General features: G+C 38.8%; 1 protein-coding gene across 1 annotated transcript in view; it reads right to left on the bottom strand.

The window, feature by feature from the left end:
* UNC13B (unc-13 homolog B) overlaps window positions 1-26,639 on the bottom strand; it is a 197,173-nt gene that overhangs the window by 94,320 nt on the left and 76,214 nt on the right. Inside the window, exon 8 of the mRNA XM_065907910.1 lies at window positions 8,712-8,928. Within this exon, the coding sequence (XP_065763982.1) occupies window positions 8,712-8,928 (217 nt within the window). The remainder of the gene's footprint in view (window positions 1-8,711; window positions 8,929-26,639) is intronic.

Below are 26,639 nucleotides of genomic sequence, written 5' to 3'. Positions count from 1 at the left end.
TTCAACATACCACAGTAATTCATCTTCCTTGTCATGTACTTTAAAACTGTAAGCAGTAACAGTACAATCATCCAACATAATACTTGACAGATCATTTGTCACATTTTGTAAGTCACAATTCAAATACTCTTCATAAGAAAAATCAGGTATAAATAAATATGCATACTGCCCAGTAGAATCAGTAAGGAAAAAATAGATATACTGGCCATCATGGAACATAAAATATCCATAATCACCATCCTCTGATGGCCACCACATTCCATTTTCAAGACATGACAACCACTCCTGATATTCATAACCAACACTTGAAAAAATACAGTTTTCATCCATTCTTGATGAATCTAGATCAACTATGGGGTGTGTACTCTTCTCATAACCTGAAGAACAACTTAAGTCAATGGGTAATTCTTCTAGTGAATTCTTAGTCTCACTAATTGGAAAATAACAAGAATTTCCATATAATGAGTTAGCTGCCCACATATCACCTCTTAATAAGTAATCTTCATTAAATGCTAACTGGTTGAATGATTCATATGGTAAGTCACACCAAATGACACTGTTTGGATTTGTTCTCCCCTCTGAGACATTTGCATTTTGATCTTTTTGGCAAAAATTTATTGCTGAGTTTTCTGAGTCAGGCCACAAGAAAACATCAGTTGATGGAAATGTATTTTGATTCAACACATAATATACTGGCTGAATTTTTCTGGAATTTTTTGAGAAATCTTTTATATCAGGATCCCAGTCATAAGAGAAAGGACTGTCCACGTCTTCAGAAGAGTGATAGCGGTTTGAATGACTAAGAACATTAGTATTTAGTGTAGGTGAAGTTAACTTGTTACAATTTTCATGTAGTTTTGCTTCAAGAACATGATGTGGTGTCTGCCTCGTAGGCACAGATTTCTCTGATAGGTCCTGTTGTACAATGGGAGTGCAGTGAAGCTCACTGTTGGCAGAAGAGGGGCGATTCTTCTCACTTTGCTGGGTTTTCCACGTAGGAGCGCAATGATCATCAACCCCAGCATCAGATAATGGAATGTCTTCTTTAGGTAAAGCCAAGTATCTTCTTATAAAGCCAGAAGTTTCCTGCTTTTCACGATTCCTCTGGTTTTCAGAAGTCACACGTGAAATAACAGGGATCTCATCCGAGGATAAACATGTAGTTCCATTCAAACCTTTGAGGTCACCTGAAGACATGGACTTTGCTTCATCTGGTTTAGAATCAGTCATACTGTTACCGGATATCAAGTTAAATATTCCAGAGAATAAGCTTGGGGTATTACTCCTGTGAGGAGAGTCATCTTTTTTCACATTTAATTCTTGTTGGTTAGACAAGTTTTCTAAAGAAGAAAACCTGTTAAACAGGCTAGAAAAGAGTCCTCCTTGGGTTGTTTTCTCAGAAGCTTTGTCCACAAGTTTGTCATCAGTCGTTTCACTAACCGAGGCGGGTTTTGAAAGGGTAGAACTAAATGCTAATGAAGAGTCTGGTACTGTTAAGGATGTCACTCGTGTAAGAGCCTTACTTTCTCCTAAAGCAGCTGAAGGTGCATCTCCTCTGGACTCATCTCCAGGGATGTTGAAGGTACCTCTCTCACAGTTCTCTACTGCTGCGTGGTCACTTGAGTTTGGTTCCTCTGTACTCCCAAATTTCCCAAGGTTACTATTAATATTTGGAGCCGAATCACACTTTATTTTAGTAAGTGTGGCATCTTCAGATGTATTTATTTGGTCACTCTCACTAGATGTCTTTATATCACCAAATTGCCTTAGATTACTATGAATATCCGGAACTGAATTAGATTTTATTGAACTAAATTTGGCATTTGCACGGCAGTTTCTTTGGACCTCTTCATCAGTGGTTACTGCTGAGCCATGAAAACTCTGGTCAATGACAGTTTTATGGCTGTCAGTGAAAGAAAATTTAAACAATGGGAACATGCTTCCTTTCTCTTTTAAATCTTGCTGCTTTTCAGAATGACTAAGAACTTTGAGAAATGGAATATGTAATTTTCCACTAAAGGAGAAGGAACATCCATCTTTCTTAGGGTCCCTTTCCCATCCATCTTCTTCCAACTGGTGAATTTTCATAGAGTCTGACAAAGTCTCCTTTGAACAGGTCTCAGGGGAACTGAGCAAAAACTGGCTAAAAGATTTTCTGAGTGGCTCCAGGAAATCATCACCAGTAATTTTGTTCCCCTCTAATGGCTCTGAAGATGTCTCTTTATTTGCAGTTCTACTCCCAGCTACACAAGGATGTTCCGAAGTATTCTGGACACTTATTTTTGGTTGCTCTGGTAACACAGACAGATCTGTACGGGGTTCTCTTTCCAAAAGATTCGCAACATCATCTTTCTTACTTGCAGAAAGAGCTGAGTTAGAAGGTTCAAAGGCTGAGTTAGAAGACAACAAATCCTCACTTAGGGGCATTTGGTGGCGGGGAGTTTCTCCATCACTCCTATTTAAAGTGACAATGCTACTGTCATTGCCAAGGGTATCTTCCCTTTGATTTGGCCCCAACTCACATGCAACAAAGTTTTCCTTTCTTGTTGGCTTGCTCTGGTCATCATTGTTTTTGGTTTCATCCTTTTCCAAAAAAATCTTTAATGGATTTAGCATGCCGAAAACAGACTTTATAACCGAACTCTGACTCTGTGGAGCCGAGTCCCTTCCAATAGTTTCCACTGGATCCTGAGAGTTTAAATTTCCAGTTGTACTGTCCTTGTGCTCATTTTCAGAAGTTTTGTCCACTTTGCAAAAGTCCTTATTGTCAACTGTTTGAGAAGATATCAGAGACAGAGATTGTATGGAAGGATCCTTCTCTGATACTGACCTGGCTCTGGGTCTAGACGGTGAATCACTCGCCCCTGTTTGGTTAAGAGTTTCTGTTTTCTCCGGAACTAAATGAACCAGCTTTTCCACAGATGTTGTTAGATGCTTTGTGCCTGAACCCACCTTTTCTGAGAGTGAACTAAATAAAGAACCAACAGCACATTTCACTCCATTCAGCTCAGGGAAAGAGATGGCCTTGTCCTTGTCGTTCTTGACAAGGTTTGAAGATGGTGTTTGATCCTCAGGCATTTTCTTTTCTGCATTGTTAATAGTACTATTATGTTTAAGTGTTTTTTTAGTTTCTGAAAGGGAACCAAATTTATTAATCTCCTCTTCCTTCTCTGCTAAATATTCTGACACTGTTTCTACCAAACACTGAAGCTCATCCATTGTAACAACAAAGCCCTCCTTGGGTTCCTCAACACAGGAAGGGGTCATCTCTTCTGGGGAGTAACCAGAGAGATCTCCAAGTGTGTCTGCATCACAATTCATCCCTTGGGATGGGAATGCAGGATTTGCTCTATAATATTCTTCTGGAAAACCTCCAATATGATGGACATTGGATGGATGACATGTTGGTGACAGTAAACCTTCCTGCTTGTCAGAAACAGGAGAACCCAGAAGTTCATCGGAAGTACTGCTGGTAGAATCTTCAAGAATATCTAATGGAGTGAAATTAGTAATATGCCGGTTTAAGTCAGATGACTTTTCATAGTTCTTAAAACAACCAGGAAGACCAAAATCATGATTTTCTAAGTTAGTGGCCCACTTGCCACTCTTAACCACAAATCCATTTTTGTAGGGATGCAAAACTGTGTAGTTTTGTTCCTTCTTTTCAATGTGGCAAAAGTCACAATTTCCAGTGTTAGAATATGTACTTTTGAAGTTAGTCTTAGTTCCTGATTTATCATCATACTGTCTTCTTTCACTGTCTTCAAAATGACTATACAAGGGTGTCTTTTTCCTTCTCCTATCTATTGTATCATATTTCTGAGGATATCTGGAGAAAGCAGGTGTTTCAAACTTAAGGTCACAATTAAAGGCAGCAGAGAATTTTGTCTCTTGGCTTTGAGATGGTGCCTTTTTTGAATTCTTGTACTTTGGTTGTATCTGTTGGTTGTAATATTTATCAGTTTTCAAAAGAGTTCTTATTTCTTTTACCTCTGCTTCCTTTAAGTTTATGTTACTGTCTTGTAGAAACTCTTGAGACATCTCCCCCTCTACCTCCTCATATATATATTCTTGCTCTTCATAGTCAACATCAGAGAAAGATGAAATAATTCTAATTTTGTCATTTTGAGCCTGAAAGCATTGTCTGATGTAAAGAGAAAAACGGAGGAATAGTAAGGCAAGAAAAAAAAGGAGAAACAGGGAAAAGAAAAAGACTGTAAGATTTAGTGCATATTGAATGAGAAAACTAAAATTAGTAAAATTATCTATCTGATAAAAACCATTCAGACTGAAAAGATATAAGGAAATCCACTCGTTCTTAATTCAGCATTATAACAACATAGTCAAAAAGTTTTTTCCACATCAGAGAAAGACTACCTATCACAACTTTAAAATAATTCACTTGCTACCATTAACTACTTAGGATCCTATTGTTTTCTAAGAAAGAAAGAAGCAAATAATAAGAATATGTTCCATCAATATTTAGAATGTATTTACAATGCCAAAGTTTAGAACTATTACATATCCCATGAAGATATATCAAGGGATATCAAGAAATCTAAATTTGCTGAGGGAGGTGGGAGGGCGGTTCAGGATGGGGAACACATGTACACCCATGGCAGATTAATGTCAATGTTCGGCAAAACCAATACAATATTGCAAAGAAAATAAATAAAACAAAAAAAAAAAAAAGAAGAAATCTAAACTTGCTGAAGAATTTGGGTCTGAGAAGCCACCAAGCTGTTAATTTGCTGAAGGTTGTATTTTAGGCAGTATAGCCAAGAATATGGTCAAACATACTACTTTTAAAAAGAAAAATATGTAGAAAATATAATAAAAATCTTTTGACTATCATAAGTCAAACCTTGTTACAGTACCAAAAAGAGAAAATTAAAGTATCATAATTTGTCATTTGTGAAACCTAAAGGCCATATGCACTGAGGATCACAGTGAAATGAACATATTTCGCTATACTGAATACAGAAGCAGAAGCTACACAGCTTCAGTCAGTGACTACAGAAGACTGCTGACCTTTCTTTCACTTAAGCTAAAGGCTGTCTACTTCCTGTGTACCTAGGTGGGGGTGTAGAGAAGGCCTGCAGACTAGGAGTTTGTCAGCTCAGTGTGTTCTTTTATAGATCTAACATCTGATAGGATTTATTTAGGAAACAGAAACAACATCAAAGTGTCACTTCGCCACTAAAGAGCCATCAAGAGTGAGACGGATATTCTTTTGACACCCCTCAACAACAGAGATAGGCTGGCTCTATAACAGCTCACCAAGTCCAACACCATTGTCAAACCTCCAATCGTGCATCTTCATACAATATACATACAGTTCCCATTATTCCAGTTATTCCCATTATTTGGTTGAGGGAAACCAGTTTATACATACATATATATACACACACACACACATATATATACACACATAAAATATGCAGTTTCATTACTCTCAGATATTCTCAAAAAGTCAAACTAACTCACTCCATCCTAGAAGAAGCTTTTATCATTCCAACATAAATCAGTCAATAGCCATGGCTATAGTAATAGAAACTATTTATTTTTACATTTCTAGTTTACTGGAAGGTACTACAAACTGTTAGTTCAATCAAGGATTTTAAATTCTTCCTTAAAAGCTCTAACTTAAGGTCTTTAGACTTTTTCCAAGAACTTAGTATTTACAGTAATAGAAGTTTAAAAACCAAACTAGTGATACAACTTCTTCAAAAATTTTTTAAAGAAAAATCAAGTCAAAAATTTAAGTTAAAAATGTCTATAATACAAATTTACTTAAAAATCATGTTAATGTCTCCTCTGCTGGAGATGCTAAAATATTTACTCTTCAATCTCATTTCATATACTGATATAGAAAACTAATCAAATTTATATGTGATCAATTAAAGAAAAATTTTAGGAAAAAAATTTACAACTTAAAGTACTGCACTAATGCTCTTCCAAGTGTTACTACAGCAGTGATAACAGAGTGATGATCAGGCAAACTACATATTCTTCTGGATAACTGCGTCATAATTCAAGCTGATGTGCCATTATTATTGCTGGCCTGCACACTCAGCACTTGTAAATACATAGGGGAAAGAGCCAAAACAATTTTTTTTTGCCATTATGTTTTTTTTTTCTTAAACAAAATATAAATAACTAAAACCAAATGAATAAAATAAGCAATTAATAAACCAGCAAGAAGTAGGGACCAACTTCAGTAGGATTCCTGCCACACTTCTTTTTAGAATCAAATTGTGAACAGTTAAAATTCTACATGATAAAATTTTACTGAAAATACTCTCAGAGATGACAGTAAGCAGAGTTAGGATGTTGTCTAGCAGGTATATGACCATCTGAGGTTCAGAATATTTACTCACCAGTTTGATATGGTGGGGAAAACTCTCAGATCATCCTATAATATAGTCAATTTTAGCAACCAAAAGTATGAGCTAAATTGGAGTGGTTTTTCAAAAAACTAACTTCTAACCAGTGAAATATTGATTCAGGAAACAATTATCAATGGATGCTAAAATCAATAGATAAATGGTTGTTGAAGAAACAGAATATATTCACAATCTCAGGTATCATCCCAGAGATCCGAAATTACAAAGAAGAAAGGTAACTTTACATTACAGAAATATGGTATATATACTAGATTAACGCAGAGATCAAATTAAATGTCAACTATAATGAGACGAAGTAAAATGTAACTGCTGATGCACTGTGAAGGAAACATCTATGTAATGTTTTTGTCAAACATACTTAACCTGATTATAAACTTGAAAAAACAATCAGACCAAACTAAATTAAGAGGCATTCTCAAAACTGGTTTAGACTCTTCAAAAAATGTTAGTGTCTCAAAAGATTAAAAATAAAAAAGTAAGGGAATTTTGTGAGATTATAGGAGACTACAGAAACAGGGAAATCACATGAAGGCACCATACTCTTTAATTGGATCCTGCATCAAAAAAAAAAAAAAAAAAAAATATATATATATATATATATATACACACACACATATATATATATATATATATATAGGAGAAGGAAATGGCAACCCATTCCAATACTCTTGCCTGGGAAATCCCATGGACGGAGGAGCCTGGTAGGCTACAGTCTACAGGGTTGCAAAGAGTCAGACATGACTGATTGACTTCACTTTCACGCATTAGAGAAGGAAATGGCAACCCACTCCAGTATTCTTTCCTGGAGAATGCCAGGGGCAGAGAAGCCTGGTGGGCTGCCATCTACAGGATCCCACAGAATTGGACACGACTGAAGCAACTTAGCAGCATATATATATATATATAAAAGAACATTATTGGGACAACCGAAAAAATTTAAATATGGTCTAGATGTTAAATAATATTGTATCTTTAAATTTCTTTGAGTGTGATCATAATATTATGGTCATGTAAAAGAAAGTCTTTTTTCTTGGGAGTTATATGCTGAAGTACCTCCTGGTAAAGTAACTTGGTATCTGCAACTTACTTTCAAATGGTTCAGGAAAAAAAGAAAACGTATGTGTGGCACTTCCCTGGCAGTCCAGCAGTTAGGACTCCATGCTTTCACTACCAAGCACATGGGTTCAATCCCTGGTTGGGGAGCTAAGATCCCACAAGTTGTAAGGCATGGCCAAAAAACAAAAAAATGTATGTGTATATGAATATATATTAGAGAGAATGAGACAAAGTAAACATGACAGAATGTTAATATAATTAATGAATCTAGGCTATGTGAATATATGAGAAGTATATATTATTTCTCTAAATTTGAAGTATGACTTTTTTTTTTAAGTTTGGGCAAGAGTAGGGAGCATATACGTATGTATTTGCTTTTATGCTTTTAAGTATATGACAATGGCCTGTGGAAGTGTGCGTGAGAAACAAGGGTGGTAGAGAACTAGGAGGCAGAAGAGCAGGCAATAGAGGAAGATAGACAGGTGTGGGTGGGTAATTCTTTGCTGTGTATTATATTGTACCTTAACATACTTTTACATTAAATGTTTTATGTATTTAAGAAATTAATAAAAAGCTTTTTTTCTAAGTTCCAGCAAAAGTACTGAATCTGCTATAGTGAGATTATATTGGTTTTCTTCTGACATTCCCAGGGAAATATTTAGGTGGGATGAATCACCCAAGCATTTAACATCTGTGACCTTTTTTTTCTTTAATCTCAATGAAAGGTATATCAAAGTCACTGGGCTGGTCAGAGAGGTGAGTAGGTTTTTTTCAGCCATCCACCCCAAGTGCGTCTGCCCTCACCTGCTGATAATAGAGAAAAACTCTTATTGATGGATATGCATAAATGTGGGCTTCCCTGACGGTTCAATTGGTAAAGAACCTGCCTGCAATGTGGGAGACCTGGGTTCAGTCCCTGGGTCCAGAAGATCCCCTGCAGAAGGAAACAGCAACCCACTCCAGTATTCTTGCTTGGGAAATCCCATGGACAGAGGAGCCTGGTGGGCTACAATCCATGGGGTCACAAGAGTCGGACACAACTTAATGACTAAGCCACCCTCCCATGCATAAACGTGAACTTTATAAAGAAGAGGGAAAAAAAAGACCGACACTACATAAAATGGCTGTAGGTTGGTCCACCATACTGCTATATTTCCTCTATCACCTCAGGTACCCAAATCCTCGATGTCAGTTGCATTCTGGGACCTGCATACTAGGAGGAGAAAGTGTTTTGCTCCCAACACCTACCTGAGGGCCCGCCGCTCTGGATAATCGAGGTCGTAACTTTGCACAGAGCCATCGCAAGAGTCCCGGGAACTGGCCTGCAGTCGCACGGGCACTGGGAACTGGTGCAGAGAAGCGTTGGGCTGGGCGCTTGTGTGGTACGGAGGCGGGATGCTGTTGCTGGTCTCGCTGCGGTAGTCACTATCTCGGTCATCCACCGCACTGTCAGGATCTTCAAAAGCTGTGGAATAAGCACAGTCGATCAAAGTACCCCAGCTTACATTCGGTTCTCTAGAATTCTTTTCTGCTTCCAACATAGGGAGCCAAAAGCCCAAGCCTTGAGAACAAGCGCGAGCTGAGCTGCCCATGAGTGCAGTGACCTTAAAGTCATGCAAAAAACTGTCTCAATACCCACAAGTCTCTCTCCTTCTCTAACAAGATAAGACAGTTGGTTTAATTTTAGTGCTGAATCTCAGAGGAGTTCCAAGTGGCATTTTCCCAATGCAGAATTTTCTGGAATTCTGTTTCTCTAAGCTATTGTAACCCTAATGAAAAACTGCTTTTAAATGTCTTAAATAGATTCTGGTGCTCTACTATTATCAAAATGGGGCAAAGGGGGAAGAAACAGTTTTTTCATCTCTTAGAAAAGTGAAAATTTTGTTTAAAGTTAGCATGATGTTTTCAGACTTTAAAAAAAATTGTTGAGTCAAATGAATAGGTCCACCATTGGAAACTGGTACAGGAAATCAAGAAGGTCAAAGTCAAGTCAAGTTCTGTATGCAGCGGAGAACAGCAGCAGTCTTACTGTCTTGCTGCAACACTGGGTTTTTCTAATAATTTCTATTGAGCACCCATACCCTGGGCTCAGAATTCCCATCCCAAGCCTTCATCCCACTTCCTCAGAAGAAGAGGAAAACACATTCACCACCAATGGGGTCTTACTGACAAAGCAGCCAATTTATCTAATAGCAGTGACTACAATTTCATAGACTTATTTCTGCTTTTCCAGTTAGCACCTGACTGGCTGCCATTTTTTTCTTGGTGTTAGCTAAAATGGCCAGAGTTACAAATCTTGCTCCAAGCAAAAACAAAAATATGCAACACAGTGCTTGGAAAAGGAGTTCAACCTAACAGTGTTTTGTAGTTTATTTTCCACAGAAGCCATTTCTGACACGATACCCATATGTGTATAATTAATAAGGTCCCATATGTTCTTTCTTGCCAAGTTTCTATTTGGCTCACAATAAGGAAAAGGAACCTTCACCATCCTAAAATGTAGATACTTTAAGCAGATGATGGACTCATCTTAGTAATTTAAAAAAATCTTGGTAGCAATGTGGGCAGTGGAAGCCTCCTAATGACCATAAAATGAAGCTTTTACAATAGCTCATGGAGGAGATGAGAACATATATCCACCAATGGAAACAGAAGAGTTAATGAACTAGAGGAAGAAAAAACAGAAATGAAAAAAGCTGGGGACAAACAGAAGGTAGCAGGGAAATGGCCCCTTGGCTTCCACATCAGACAACTTGGTAGATAAGCCCGCTAAAAGACAGGGAACATGAACATGTGGGTTCCAGACACCGCTTGGGGTTACAGCTGGCAGCAGGGGTAATGAGATCTTACGAGCTTTGCCCACTTAAGTTTAAGATAACACATGAACAAAAGAAAGGAACGGGGACATGATCAGAACTTCAGGGGGAAAAAAATCAGTATGAGAAAGGCTAATCTTCAAATGGTCAGGAGCAATACCAGTCAAACATGGGGAGACAAAACACTCTGTTTACAAAGCACTTTGATTACACGTTAGGGAAAAGAGACTTTGGAGGTACTGGTTTTAGACCTTGATGCATCTGTTGCACTCACGACTAGAAAGGATCAAGGGACAAAAACCAGTATGCCATTCAGACATATTCTTTCTGAACTCACAGAAGGAGTAAGTGTGAAGAAGTCAGTGCTGGATTATTCATGCATACAGATGACGGGGCAGAGGCAACCAAGGAGACAAAGCCAAAAGTCTACTTAAACTCCGGGAGGAGATTGTGCTGTTAGTATATCATCCAGAGACTCAAGATGGGAGCCTCCAAAGCAGCAGCAGTGACAGACAATCCTGCTGACTATGAGGCCAGGAAAGCGCAGCTCAGCCAGAGTTAGGAGCCCAGTATCCCGAGCCAGAAACTTCGTGGAGAGACCCTTCTCGCTGCATCTGACCTATGACTCCTTAATGATGATCTGCTTTATTTTGCTAAGCTAAGGGGAGGGGTATTCCAAAACACTCCTAAAGGTTGACACATTTCTGTGCTGAAGGAATAAAGGGCAAATAAAGAAGAAGCCGGGAGCAGAAGAAAAGAGGGTATGAAAAATAGGAGGAGAGTGGAGAAAGGAAATACAAGGAAGTGAGGTGAGACAAAGGATAGGAGCAGAAAAAAGGTTGGTCAAGGGCAAAAGCCAGCTTTTCTCCCCCTACACCATCCCCAGTTTCCTTAGAAACGAAATATCCTGGCACCACCAAAGCTGATTAGAAACAGAAAAGGGAAATGATGGAAAAGGCTTCGGTGAAAGCATCATGCTTTCAGTGTCCCAGCAATGATCTCTTACTGGCTCTACCTGCTTTTGCACAGACCATTTCACCTAGAAGAGAAGATTTCTGGTTTCCCTGAGAAAGAGACATTGAGAATAGGTTTGCTTATTCAGCTTACGGAGGACTTGTGAGCTAGTCTGAGGGCAAAAGTTGAAAAGCCCTTTGAAATTAAAGGGCTGGGAAATTTTACTCATTCAAATATTTATTGAGTGTCCACCAGCTGCAAGGCTAAACAACACAGAAGACTTGGAGTATAGAGTCAGTCTAATAGGAGAGAGAAAATATGGATACAGATACAAGGAAGTATCTACCATGAGAACAGTATAAACCAAATGCTATATGAGCTGAAGGTTGGATCACTTCCTGTTAAAATGAACAGGGAAATCATTAAGGAAGTTATGACTCTGAAAGACTGGCTGGTTTTTAATAGGTGAAGATGTGGGTGATGGGAAATGCCTTTTAGAATCTGGAGAAAAGAAATGGCATGAGTAAAGGTCTAATGGTGGGAAAGGATATACATATATATATGTAAAAGGTCATATATATTTTAAAGGCTATATATATACTTTTATGAAACATTTTATAGCTCATTTAGCAAGTACATAAAAGGACATGAAAGGGAAATGACAAAAATAAACCTGGAAGGGCAGACTGGGACAGGGATGAGCCTCAGGCAGACAGCAGGCACTCAAACAAAACTGAATGATGTATTCAACAGTGAGGTTCTCCAGTATGTGGTGCTCCTGGATTGAGTCCCCATTCTTAGATCCAGAATACAGGCAAAACTTTATCAGAGAAGGAATGAAAATTCAAACTTCTTTTTTATCATGGCTTACTTCTTTCTACTCGAAAACCTTAATTATCCAAACTCTCTTAGGCTGTGTTTGCATAGTTTCCTGGTGCAAATACTCAGAATTCAAATCATAGAAAGTACATACTCCATGAGAAATTATAGTGACAGAAAATTTGGCCCCTCTTAGCAACTACTGGATACCTAATCACTGAAACTCAACCAACCCATCCACCTCCTGTCAGCCCAGGTAACACAGCCAGTAATGCCAGTCTAGGGCTGTGACTCTGCTAGAAAGAACTGTCTAAGAGAGAGCCCACTCTCTAAGCTCAAGAACAAAGGTGGCCTCTAGCCTAGCTAGACTGCTTCAAGGAAAGTCAAACCATGTCCCCAGCCTCTTGTTCACATCACAAAACCAATGACCTCTCCTAGAATGAAATTTCTCCTGCTAGTCATCGTGCCCCTTAGCTAAAAGGCCAAAGGAGGGGCTGAGGACACTTGTCTCTGGGGAAGACAAATCAGGAGATCCTGTCAGGATTATAACTGAAACTCGGAAATTTCTCCATCTCTCTGTCTCTCACCCTCACACACACACATACACACACATTCATGCACATGCACAGACACAAAGTCTTCAGGAAATCAGCCTGAAAGGATATAACTTTCCACTGCAGCAAATTCTCTCCCGAGCTTCAAGAAAGGGAAGAGGAGGGAATGGCATTATATATGCTTATATGCATGAATATCCAGCCTCAGTCAGAGGGAGTATGTTAAAGGGTAAAATTAAGAAAATTATAAGGTATTCAAATTCTTACGTACTCTGTTGGTCTCCCCAGCCCAAATAGGTCCAGGGACCTAAGAAAATCACAAGTGGTAACAAAGAAGAAGAGTGACAGAGACAATTTTAGGACGAATTCAAAGATCATTTCCCATCTCACCAATCAGTATATACTTACCTGACTTGAGTCTACCCTACTTGTATTTATTTTTCATAACATATAGACAGCATTTGCCTTCTAGTGAGCATAAGACAAATCTGCAAAGTACTGTTGCTCTCTGTAACTCACTATCTAGTGAATAAAAAACTACTGCTTCTGTACGTACTCTTTTAAATCTCCTTCTGGTTAGGTGTCTCTCAGAACATCATCACTGAGGAGTTAATATATCCTTCCATATTCAAAATGAGAAAAATTTGACCCGCTTCCAAGAAACCCTCCTTATCTCTATGTTCACCAAACCTGAGCCTATTACAATAAATCCACAAGAAACTCAGACCTGGTTACTATGGGAAAGACAGCAATTCCCTTATTCGGGAGCAAAGACATCTAATTTTTCTGCTCTCTATTGAAAATTACAAAGCCAAAGGATGGTATTAATCTCTAGTCTTCTAATATGTAACAAAACTCTGTAGCTTGCAGGGCACTCAGATATAGCCACTTTTTTCTGAATTTCCTATAAATTTTTAATAGAGTCCATTAAAACACAGAAGCTTCAACCAAAGAAAACTGAAAACATTTCGTACACAATTTTCAAGATTAAAAAATTCAATATTAATTAAATGTAAATCCTATCCCACACCCAAGCTGAATTTGAGGCAACTAATGTGACAAAGAAATCATTAAAAATGGGCCTCAGTCCCAAGAAACAAGGAACAACTTGGCTTCATAGTTAAGAATATGGACATTGAAATAAAGTTAAATTCTTCTGGCTCTTCCATGTACTAGTATATCTTGAAAAAGTTATTATAGATGATTCCTCACCTGTAATATGAGAATGATAATAATATGAGTCTCATTGGTTTCTGTAAGGATTACAAGAGAAAATGCAAGCAGGGTACTCAGCACAGGGCCCTGGAGAATGGTAAGCAGTTGACACTTCTTGTTTTACCATGTTGCCAGGTTTTCACTTGCTTTAAGGGTTCCTAACAAGTGTGAACAGATAGCAGGAAGATCAGCACACTCCAACAGTTGAAATGCCCACTACGGGACTGATGACGTCTAGGTTTAAAAGTCCGCAGAGTTCTGAGGGGGCAGCGACCTTAACTGCTTGCCATAGGACTCAAAATTCTGGAAGCGCTGAATGATGCCGACACAGGCTGGCTTCACTACCCGAATTAACCCCAATCCTGAGGAAACGAGAGTCTGCACAGGACACAGGCTGTGTACACACTGAGGGCCGACTTTCTTCTTACGACCTACCTTCTTCCTACCGCCTATGTCTCTCCTCAGCTTAGTGTGTGACCTAAAAGATTAATAATTCAACTTTCTAACTGTGAAGTCAGGTAAAAATCCTCCCAGGCTATAGTGTAGTTGCTATAGCAACTGCAACAGGATAAGTACTGTGTTTCTTTTCAAAAGAAAACTGAAAAATAATCACATGGAACTTCCGAACATGCCTATCAACCTAGATTGCTTCAGGCTGCTTCTCACTGAAACTCTAGGCTCACAGAAGGCTCTCTTAGCATTGCATAGCCTCATTCTTAAATGGCCACCAGCAGCACATAGTAGGTGTTCAATAAATATTTCTTATATGACTAAATCCAACAAATGACCCAATCCCATCTACTGGGTCCATCTCTAAATCGTGAAAATAACAGTCATGTTCTCTGACTACCCAGTTCCCTAGTCTCACTTAAGCCTGATACCATTGTAAGAGAAACACTAGTTTAATTAAGCCAAGGTTTCCTTCCCGCCCCTCAAAACCACTAAAACGTTGCACTAGCCAGCAGAAATATTACTGTGGAGAATCAGATTTTCTTAGGTATTGTTGTTCAGTCTCTCAGTAATGTCCGACTCTTTGCAAAACCCCATGGACTGCAGCACGCCAGGCTTCCCTGTCCTTCACCATCTCCCAGAGCTCACTCAAACTCATGTCCACTGAGTCAGTGATGCCATCCAACCAACTCATTCTCTGTCATCCCCTTCCCCTCCTGCCTTCAATCTTTTCCAGCATCAGGGTCTTTTCCAATGAGTCAGTTCTTCACATCAGGTGGCCAAAGTAATGAAGCTTCATGAGTCCTTCCAATAGATATTCAGGATTGATTTCCTTTAGGATTGACTGATTTGATCTTGAAGTCCAAGGGACTCTCAAGAGTCTTCTCCAACATCACAGTTTAAAAGCATCAATTCTTTGGTGCTCAGCCTTCTTTATGGTCCAACTCTCACACCCATACATGACCACTGGAAAAACCGTATCTTTTACCATATGGACCTTTGTTGGTAAAGCAATGTCCCTGCTGTGCTAGGCATAAGAACCAAGAAAAGGAGGGCTGAAGTGTTCCAGGAAACCAAAGGTATACACGCAAAGGCCCATTCAGGAACCTGAGGATAGTTCTGCATGGCGGAATGAGACCCTGCAGGGTCATGAAAGAACCTGAACAGAATGAGGCATAAGTACTAGTATGCGCATGCTTCAAAATTCAGTAATGCTACGGGTTTGGAATTATTGGGAGGGTAATAGCTACCACAGCTTTTGAGCAGGGGAGAGACAGGATCAGATTTCTCATTTTAGAAAGAGAATGGTGGTACAGTGTGGCCACAGGTTGATACAGCAGGTAGACAGGGAGGCTGGTAAGGAGGCTATTGCACTGACCCAACGAAGGCCTGAACTAGGGAAATAGCAGAGGGAGTGGAAAGAAGTAGATACATTTATAAGATATGCTGGAGGTAAAGTCAGTAGGGTTTAATAGGTAACTGAATGTGGGAAGTGAGGAAAATGAAGCCTAAATAATATTGCCCAGGTTGTTATCTTGAGTTATTGGGTGGATATGACATCATTCATTAAAAGAAATACAAAAGAGAGGAAGGTTGAAAGATGATGAATTCAGTGCTAGATACATATATCAGCTCTGTAGTATCTATGAGATATCTCAAGTGAGTATGAATGGTAGATAACTGGATATGTGAGAAAACAGATGTGGAACAAAAGACTTGGATGTTTTCAGAGCACAAGATCCCATGAGTTACAGGAACTTTTCTTCTTTGTCCCTTGCTTATCTAGAGTGCCTAAACAGTGTCTGGCACAAAGCAGAAGCTCCACAAATATTTGTAACTGAATAGATAAAATTAAAATATAAGTAAATAAAAGAATGAGGGAGAGAGGACAGGACAAGAAAAAAACCTGTATATAGGGGAAGGGGAAATCTATGGAATAGACACATTTTTAAAAAAACATAAAAAAAAAGAACTGAGAACACAGTGTTGGTGAGGCTGTGGAGCAACTAGAACTCTCACACGTGGCTGGCAAGAATGCCAAGCGATATGTCACCCTGGAAAATAATCTGAGTATTTCTTATGAAGTTAAATCCACACCATGCAATCCAGCAATACTCCTCCTATATATCTACCCAAGAAAAATAAAAACATGTTCATATAAAATCCTATATACTAATGTTTACAGCTGCTTAATTCATATTCTCTAAAAACTGGAAACAAGTGTCCTTCAACTGATGAATAAATAAACCACAGTACATCCATACATTAGAATACTACTCAGGAATAAAAAGGAATAAACTGATGATGCACATAAATGAATTCCAAATGCATTACAATAAGTGAAACAAGCCAGAACCAAAGCTACACACTATATAATTCCACTTAAATGATTTTCTGGAAAAGGCAAAAGTATAGAGACAGAAAAAAGATTAGTGGTTGTCACGGCCCAAGAATGGGAGAGGCTGACTGTAAAGGGGTTTAAGGGAGTTTTTAGGGTTGACAGAACTGCTCTATACCTTGACTGTGGTTATGGTTACATAACTGTATGTGTTTGAAAAAACTCATAAGATTGTACACTAAAAGGGAGAATTTTATTATATGTGAATTATACATTAATAAATCTGAATTTTTTAAAAAGGAAGAGTCCACAAAGGAGCCTGCAAAGAAACTGGAAAGGAAGAAAACCACGACAATGAGGTCCCTGAAGTCAGGAAAAGAAGTTTTCAAGAAAGGAGTGCATGGTTAACATGTAGCCGTGCTACAGGGTAATCAAAATAAAACTGACAGCGTGCTACTGAATTTAGAAACAAAAAAGCCACTGTGATTTTAATGACAGAGATTTTAAAGAGTGAAAGCTAGAGTATAGATTGTTCAGAAGCAAATGGAAGCACAAGTAGTGGAATAGAGACATCAAGAGATTCCACAATTCATGCAGTAAAACGTGCAGTATGAGCAAGGTTGAGGCTACCACTTATCACAGGACATCAGAGAAGAAGCAAGCAGAGAAAATACACTGGCCAGACATGTTACAGAAAAACCTTCAAGTGTGCTGAGAGCTTATTAGAAAACCAATAACATTCTCATGTTGGGCATTCACACATCAAATGAGTATCAAACTGACAATTTTAATGAACAGGCTAACGTTTCCCACCTCCCTAGAGCTTCCAATGTCTTTAAGTTCACATACTTGACAAATGAATAACCAATTACCCTCTAGCTCAGGGTCACCTGATGCTATAAGAATAAGGCAGACTAGAAAACTAGAGCCTCCACTGCCAGTGACAGTTTATTTAAAATGTTATGAGCTCTCTTCAGACATATTAGCATACCAAGTATACATCAAGTCCAAAACCACAGAATTCTGGACACTTCAAAGCCAACACTTCAAAACTATTCCTAAAATTCCTTTCTACTTTTATCTCCCATGTCCAATCTGTCAACAAGCTTAGTAATTAAGTTCATTGACGTCTCCCTCCAACTGTCCCTTCCTGATAGGTTTCACTCTTCTTATCGAAGAACTTGTTATCTCTTGCTTGAATTATTACAGATTTTTATTGGACTATGGTCCATCTAGTCAAGGCTATGGTTTTTCCAGTAGTCATGTATGGATCTGAGAGTTGGACTATAAAGAAAGCTGAGCACCAAAGAATTGATGCTTTTGAACTGTGGTGTTGGAGAAGACTGTTGAGAGTCCCCTGGACTGCAAGGAGATCCAACCAGTCCATCCTAAAGGAAATCAGTCCTGGGTGTTCATTGGAAGGACTGAGGTTGAAGCTGAAACTCCAGTACTTTGGCCACCTGATGTGAAGAGCTGACTCATTTGAAAAGACCCTGATGTTGGGAAAGATTGAAGACAAGAGGAGAAGGGGATGACAGAGGATGAGATGGTTAGATGGCATCACCGACGCAACGGACATAAGTTTGGGTAAACTTTGGGAGTTGGTGATGGACAGGGAGGCCTGGCGTGCTCCGGTTCATGGGGTCGCAAAGAGTCGGACACGACTGAGCGACTGAGCTGAACTGAAGATCTTCCGAGGGCTTTCCTGGTGTCTCAGCTGGTAAAGAATCCACCTGCGATGCAGGAGACCTGGGTTCAATCCCTGGGTTGAGAAGAGCTCTTGGGGAAAAGCATGACAACCCACTCCAGTATTCCTGCCCAGAGAACCCCCATGGACAGAGGAGCCTGGCGGGCTACAGTCCATGGGGTCACCTAGAGTCAGACAGGACTGAGCAACTAAGCACAGCACAGGAGCAAGACCTTCTAATCTCTGTTCCATTCAATCTACTCAGCAGACTGAGACTAGGCTAATTTTCCTAAATCTAGCTTTTAATCACTTCATTATCCTTTCAACAATATACAAGTCTTTATAAATAAGTATATTGACCTTCCTGGCTCTGGTATCAAATAAACATGAAACCCCATTGCTCACCAGTCCCTCAAAACAAAGCTTTTGTTACTGGCAAACAGATTGTCACAGTTCCTATGCTTGCTGTACTCAGGAGATAGAAAAAGGAATGAGTCCAATTTCCCCGACCCATCGACTGACTTTTGAAGCTGGAATATCCTTCACTTCTACTCCTTGTTGGTATAATGGAAATGGTTTGAGCTTTGGAATCAAATAAACCTAGGTTCAAAGCCATAGCTTACTAGCTGTGTAACCTTAGGATGGTTAACTTCTCTATACTTCTATTTGTCATTCATAAAGAGTGAAGAGTAATATTACTTCTCAGATTTGCAGAAATATTGAAAATCACATATGTAGCATTTAACTACCATGAGCTAGACAAACGGTAAATATTCAGTAAATATTCCCTATCCTCCCATATATAGTTGGAACCCATCCTTAAGTTCCACGTAAACAACTCTCTGAACAATGCTCAGTGACTTCAGTATAGTGTCTTTGTTAACCAACTCTCCTTAAACAATGCTCAATGACTTTAGTACAGTGTCTCTGTTAGCAATCAAAATAAAAACCATCTGTTTATCTCTTAAGTTAAACATACACCAACCCATATGATCCAGCCGTTCCACTCCTAGGTACTTAACAAGAGAAATGAAAACACATGATCATGCAGATGTTCGTATTAATTATAATAACTGGAAACAATCCAAATGCCTATCAACAACTGAATGGATGGATAAAATGTGTATACTCATGTAACAGAAGACTACACAATAAAAAGAAACAAATTACTGATACACTGGACAAAATGGAACAATCTCAAATTCTTCGGCTGAGTGAAGGAAGCTAGACACAAAGGACTACGTGTTATATGTTTCCATTTCACATAAAACTCTAGGAAATCAAATTTAATCTATAGTGATAAAAAAGCCTATCAGTGGTTGCCTGGAGCCAGGGGTGGGGAGAAAGATAAACTGCAAAGAGCATAAGGAAATGTTTAGAGATAATGGAAATGTTCTGTATTTTGATTGTGGTGGTAGTTTCACTGGTATATACATCTGTCAAAAGCAATCAAACTCTATACTTCAAATAGGTGACTCTTTTGCATGTACATTATATCCCAACAAAGTTGATTTTTTTTTTAAACACTCGCTTTAGAATGTGATGTATTTTACTGCTTGTCTTAGTCCAATGAATCCCATCTCTAGACTAGGTTTAAGTTTTTGAGAGCAAGAGCCAACCTTATATTCCCTTTATATTCCTCCCAATGCTCAGCACAGAAATCTTGTACTGAAGGAGATAACAAGTGAATAAAAGCAAGTTCTTCTTAATCTTAGAAAGCAGTGTCTTTAAATTTTAAGAATTACTTGAGACTCTTGTTTAAAATGCAGATTCCTAGACTATACTCTCATAAATTCTAATTTAAAATGCCTGGAGTGGCATGAGAACCTGCATTGGTTGTTGCATCTGCCTTTTCAATAAGCAACTTGGACTCTAATGCCAAATGATTCTTGAATTACAATTTGAAAAACACAGCTACAGAATCTCCTATATGAAAAACACAAGTCTCCAGACTGAGCACTCCAGCACAGTGCTCCTGTGTTGAAGGAGGGAGGAAGCAGTCAGATAAGCTCTCCCTTGGGCTTGAAGACCAGTTCACTGTGATCATACAGGTAACTGAAAAAATTCTACCAAGTCTAGGACCAAATAACTGGTCCCATTAATTTTAATAATTAAAAGTGAATCCTCTTTCCAGAAGGCAAAGCTTCTGCACTTATTCCTATTGACTATGCTACAACAACATACTCACAAGCTTCTTCTTCTGCCTACTTCATCCTGTTTCTAGTGGAAAGTGTGAGAAATCAGAAATACATTAAAGAAAATAAGGTCTATAATTATCCAACAAAACACCTCCGGACAACTATTACATCACCAATGAATAGTCCAGTGCTGGTCAATTTTTCCATGACAATGAAATGACAAGAGATTTGAGCCCTAGACTTCAAGTGAACAGCCATCTGTCTAGAACAGCAATGACAGGACTCACCTATCAATTACTAAATTGCAGTAATTACTTGGTAGCTCACAAAGAACAATGAAGTCAAACATGAGAAATTCCTCTCTCGAGACAGCAGACGAGATGAATACCATAGAGCTTCTCTTTTCATGGGAAAACAGTAAAGAACCTATAATTAAGAAAAGTACTGAATACTTTGAACCTAACATAGGGGAATAACAAAAAGAAACTATTGACCAAACTTCCTTGTGAATATAGATATAAAAATCCAAAATAAAATATAAGCAAATCAAACACACAATACTTAAAAAAAACCACAATTTTTTTTTTTTTACCATAATTAAGTAGAGAATGTTAAAGGAAGGCAAAAGGATTAATAGAAATTGATTAGTACATTCATCGCTGTTTGTAAGTCAAAGGAGAATACCCCTGAATAACTGGATAGATATTATTAAGGGTTTCCCAGATGGCTCAATGGTAAAGAATCCTCCTGCAATGCAGGAGACAAGGAGATATAGGTTCATTTTCTGGGTCAGAAAGATTCCCCGTAGAAGGAAATGGTAACCCACTCCAGTATTCTTGCCTGGGAAATGACAGAGGAGTTTGGCGGGCTACAGTTCATGGGGTCAACAAGAGTCAGACGTGACTTACTGACTAAACAACAACTACTAAGGTATTTTTGGTTTGTTGAAGTTTTTTTTTTAAAGGTTATTTTGATGTGGGCCATTTTTAAAGTTTTTATTGAATTTTTACAACATTGCTTCTGTTTTATGTTTTGGTTTTTTGGCCCCGGGGCATATCGGGCTTTAGCTCCCCAACCAGGGATCAAACCCACTGCCCCTGCATTGGAAGGTAAGGGCTGGACCACCAGGGAGGCCCAATTAAGGCATTCTGAAACGTTCAACATCCATTCACATTCACGGTTAATGTGAAAACTACTGGGAAACAGAATGCACAAAAGTACACAAACGCTAAGTGTCGTGCTCAGCGAACATGTGAACACCCTCAAGTAACCACCACACAGATCAAGAAACAGTATTAGCAGCACCCCAGCAGACCTCTTCCTACCTCTTCTCAGCCACTCAACTAGCCTTTGAACCAGCTGTTGCCCATCACACTTTTCCCAGAGAGCCAACTTCTACTTCTTCCACTTCCTCCAAGTCTTTACTCAAAAGTCATCTCACTGTGGCTTACATATACTCAACCGCCTTATTTAAAATTATAATTCCATTTCAGTTCTAGCATTCCCGATTGCTTTTCACCAACTACTCTTTTATCGGTTCACTCTCTAACATCCTATATTATTTCCTTGTTGGGTATGTTTATTGTCTATCTCCTGCCACCCAGGATCTTTGTCTATTTTGCTTCCTGATATATCCTAAGCACCTAGAAGAGAACCTAGAATGTGTCAGAAAATGTCTGTAGAAGAAAAGGATTGAGGGATACAAGCAGGCAGGAGAGGGGAGGGTGAAAGGGCAGTATGGCTGGATGTGAGAAAAGGAATATAAACAACAGGGTTTATAAACAGGTACAATCTTTCTAGCATATAATCTGGCAATATCTAACAAAATTTCAAATGTGCATATTCCTTAACTCAGTAATTCCACTTAATAGAAATACATTAATTCAACTAATATATATTGAGCAAAGGTACTGGGGATACACAGATAAGCATTTTCCCTACTCATGAAATTTATGACCTAGAGATAAAAATAAATATTAAGCAAATAATCACAGTTCCAAGTAAGTTATAAAGGAAAGATAAATACACAGAGGCCCATAAAAGAATATATAATAGGGGAGAGGAGATCCATGTGCACATTCACAGAATTGAGGAAGTTATGATCATAAAGTCAAAATAATAAAATAAACTTTTTGTTTTATGAGGTTATATACATATGTTATATATGTAAATGGGGTTCCCTGTGGCTCAGCTGGTAAAGAATCCACCTGCAATGTGGGAGACCTGGGTTCAATCCCTGGGTTGGGAAGATCCCCTGGAGAAGAGAAAGGCTACCCACTCCAGTATTCTGGCCTGGAGAATTCCACGGACTGTAAGGGGCTTCCCTGGTAGCTCTGATGGTAAAGAATCCACCTACAATGTAGGAGACCCCGGTTTGATCCCTGGGTTGGGAAGTACGCCTGGAGAAGGGATAGGCTACCCAATCCAGCATGGCAACCCACTCCAGTATTCTTGCCTGGAGAATCCCCATGGACAGAGGAGCCTGGCGGGCTACAGTCCATGGGGTCACAAAGAGTCTGACACAACTGAGTGACTAAGCACAGCATATATATAAATAAATGTATGTTTTATATGTTATATTCTACAACTAGATTATAACATATAAAAATTGTAATTGTAGAATATAACATTAAAATACATTTATTTTTATATATATATAACCTCATAAAACAAAAGCTTATTTTATTCATATTCCACAATTAGTTTTTTTTTAATCCATCAAACAAAATCCTCACACCACAACCACCACCACCATCTGATTGTTTCATTCTCCTGCATTAAGTCTTTAAAGGCTCCCCACTGTCTTCAAGATGAAAATATAAACAGCTTGCTGTGGCATGCAAACTCTTCCTGACGTGAGCACTCTGCCTCTCTGGCCTCCTCTCTGACCCCTTCCTTACTCCTTACCCCTGCCTTCAAGCCACTCAGAATACAGTGTACTTACGGGGTGCTTCCTCTTAACTGTTAGTGCGTTTTCTTTATTTGTTCTGGCTGAGCCAGGTCTTCGGAGTGCTGTGAGGCTTCTCTGGTTGCGGACGGCGGGCTCAGCGGTCGTGGGACGGGGCTCAGCTGCACCACGGCCCGTGGGCTCTCCCTGCACCAGGGATTGAACCTGTGTCCCCTGCGCTGGCCAGTGAACTTTACGTGGTGCTTTTTCATCTTGGCATCCTAATACCATAAACTCTTTCCTCCTTTCCTTGACTCCTACTCATCTTTCAAAACTCACTTTATTTTGGAGTTTTGTGGGGTGTGGGGAATGGATAGCTACAGCACAGGAGAATGGTCGGGCAGTGAAATTACTCTGTATGATACCATTAGGGTGTATGTGTCATTACATATTTGTCGAAACCCATACCATATGTAGTGATGTAATGTACAATATGAAAAATATAATTAACAGTACTGTATGTCATATATGAAAGTGGTTAACAAACAGTAAGTTCTGAGTTCTCCTCACAAAAAACTTCTTTTTTAATTTTGTATTTATACAAAATGATATTCACTAAACTTATTGTGATAATCATTTCATGATGTAAGTCGAATCACTATACTGTACACCTTAAACTTACACAGTACCATATGTCGACTATATCTTAATAAAACTGGAAGAAAAAAAAGAAAAACCCCATCGAATATACAACCCAAAGAGTGAACCATAATGAAACATATGGACTTTGGTTGATCTTAAACTTTTTATTTCAATTTAGATATTTCCTCTAGGAAGATATTCCTAACCATCCCAAATTTGGATTAAGTTTTCTTCCTCTACACTCCCCTATCATTTACATATCACATGGTACTAGTTACCCGCTTCCTCCTCTCTGGACTTGAGTTCACTAAGATCAAGGCCTTTTCATTTCTATACCCTCTGGTGCCTAGCATGATTCTTCGCATGAGGAAGAGGTGCCCAAAAACTGTTAGTGTAATGAACAATTCTATCAATTGTTGATATCTACCATAATTCTGTCAATCATGTCTTATCAATCAGATTCACTTCTTACCACTTTTACCAATAAAATCTATAATAAGAAGCCATAAGATGACCATGCTTTTATGGGAATAACAGTTATGCAATTAATATATAACAGCTAGTTTATGCCCAGATTAGGAACTTAGATGTTTTAATCAAATAAAACTTTGATACACTAACCTGACATTTTTAACCTGCATAATTGTCTAACATAGCAATTGAACAGAAATGATAATAAGTTGATGTAATGACTGCAATCAGCCACACCAAATTTTTTCTGGAAGATGGCAGTTTAGAAATAAATAAGCGAGTCAGAAGGCTGCAATTAACATTATTTTTATCAGCCAAACCATAATGTTATAGTCTCTCTCTTTTCTTTGTTAGTTTGCCAACACCTATAATTAGCATCAGTATCAACTGCTTCTACCAATACCACATGTACAATGTAAAACTCATCACCCACTCTTACTGACAGAAGTCCTAGGCCCACTGCACTGCCCTCTACTAAAATAAGACTTCCTACACTCTAGGAGTCTGTAACTAGCATATTTTCCTGTCTGAGAGTCCTAGTCCTCAACTAGACATACCAGAAGCTATGGACTGATCCTTTACTCCCACTACTCAGAACAGACAATATGCTAGCCAGTAAGAGGTTCCTTAGCTAGGACTGAGGGAATAGATCGGGCTATGTTTTGAATTCTCCCTTCATAATTTTCATTTATCTTACTATGAATATCTTAGTAGGATACATCAGTACATTCCAATTAGCTTCTTCCAAAAGTCATCTCTAAACTCATCTGTTCTGGAAAGTCTTCCTGAACAAACTACATGCCATTCTTAACCATTTGCTTCTTTGCCTCCTTAACATTTCCCTCTCTATTTCCAAGGTATCACTATTCCTCAGATAAAGTGGTAGACAGTGGAAGAAAAATGGCAAAGAATGGATATGAGCTGGACTTCTGAATCCTGGGATCTGAGAAATAAGAAGGGGGTAAGGGGAAACTGATGAGGGGGGAGAATCTGCAGGATAGAGGCCAGGTGCGAATGCAGTCCTGCTTTCCTGCAGGGCATGTGGTCCTTGATAAATAAGTGAAAGTAAGTGACGGCTCAGCGGGTAAAGAATCCACCGGCAGTGCAGGAGACACAGAAGATCCCTGGGTCAGGAAGATCCCCTGGTGGAGGAAACGGCAACCCACTCCAGTATTCTTGCCTGGAAAATCCCATGGACAGAGGAGCCTGGCGGGCTACAGACCGTGGGGTCCCAAGGAATTGGACATGACTGAGCACTAACACTTTCCCTTTTCTGCTTCCACTGTCCACAGAAATATATTTTTAGTTATAGCCACCAACTTTTTTTTAGTGTAGTTGATCTACATGAAATACTAGTTTCAGCTGTACAACAAAATGAATCAGTTACACATATACTTATATCCACTCTTTTTGTTCAGACTCTTTTCCCATACAGGTCATTACAAAGTACTGAGCAGAGTTCCCTGTGCTACATAGCAGGTTCTTATCCGCTGTCTACTTTTTATATAGTGTGTGTACCTGTCAATTCCAAATTTGTCCCTGCCCCCCATATTCCCTGGTAACCATAAGTCTGTTTTCTACATCCATGACTGTATTAACACTTCTATTTTGTAAGTAAGTTCATTAGTACAAGTGTAAACCTAGTCTTGCTTGTGGCAGCTAGAGAAATGGAACTAACAGCAGAATTGGCAGTATCTGCCCAGACATCTGTGTTTACCTGAAGCTTGCAGGGGAATTATACCATCATCTATACAGTAATAGGCAGTAATCTAATCTTCCAGGTGAGGAATATCTGGTTACACATATATAATGGCCTATTTCCCTGCCTCCCCAAACAGGTAGAATATTAGAAATAAGACAAATCACAGCATGGCACTGGACAGTTTTAGATGAAGACCAAGAATCATACAATATAAAAGGAATATTTGAGTGTGGTGAAGACAAAGGATACAGTACGTCAAGCCTGATGGCTTAAGCGTAGTGGGAAGCACTAATACCTCATGCTTCTTAAGCATCAATAATATCAGCATGATGGATCACCAGGAAATAGAACACTAACAGTTGAAAAGGAAAAAAAAGGAAAGACATTTTTATGTAAACATGTCACTTCTGGGCATGTTGGTAAAAAGAAACCCTTTTGAAGTCAGTGTGAATCAAATAAGATGTCATAAGTGGTTGGCAAACTATATTATTACTGATGACGCC

This window comes from Muntiacus reevesi, chromosome 17 (assembly GCF_963930625.1).
Source record: "Muntiacus reevesi chromosome 17, mMunRee1.1, whole genome shotgun sequence".
Taxonomy (NCBI): Eukaryota; Metazoa; Chordata; class Mammalia; order Artiodactyla; family Cervidae; genus Muntiacus; species Muntiacus reevesi.
Note: the sequence above shows the minus strand (reverse complement) of the source record. Positions and strands in the feature narration are given on the sequence as shown.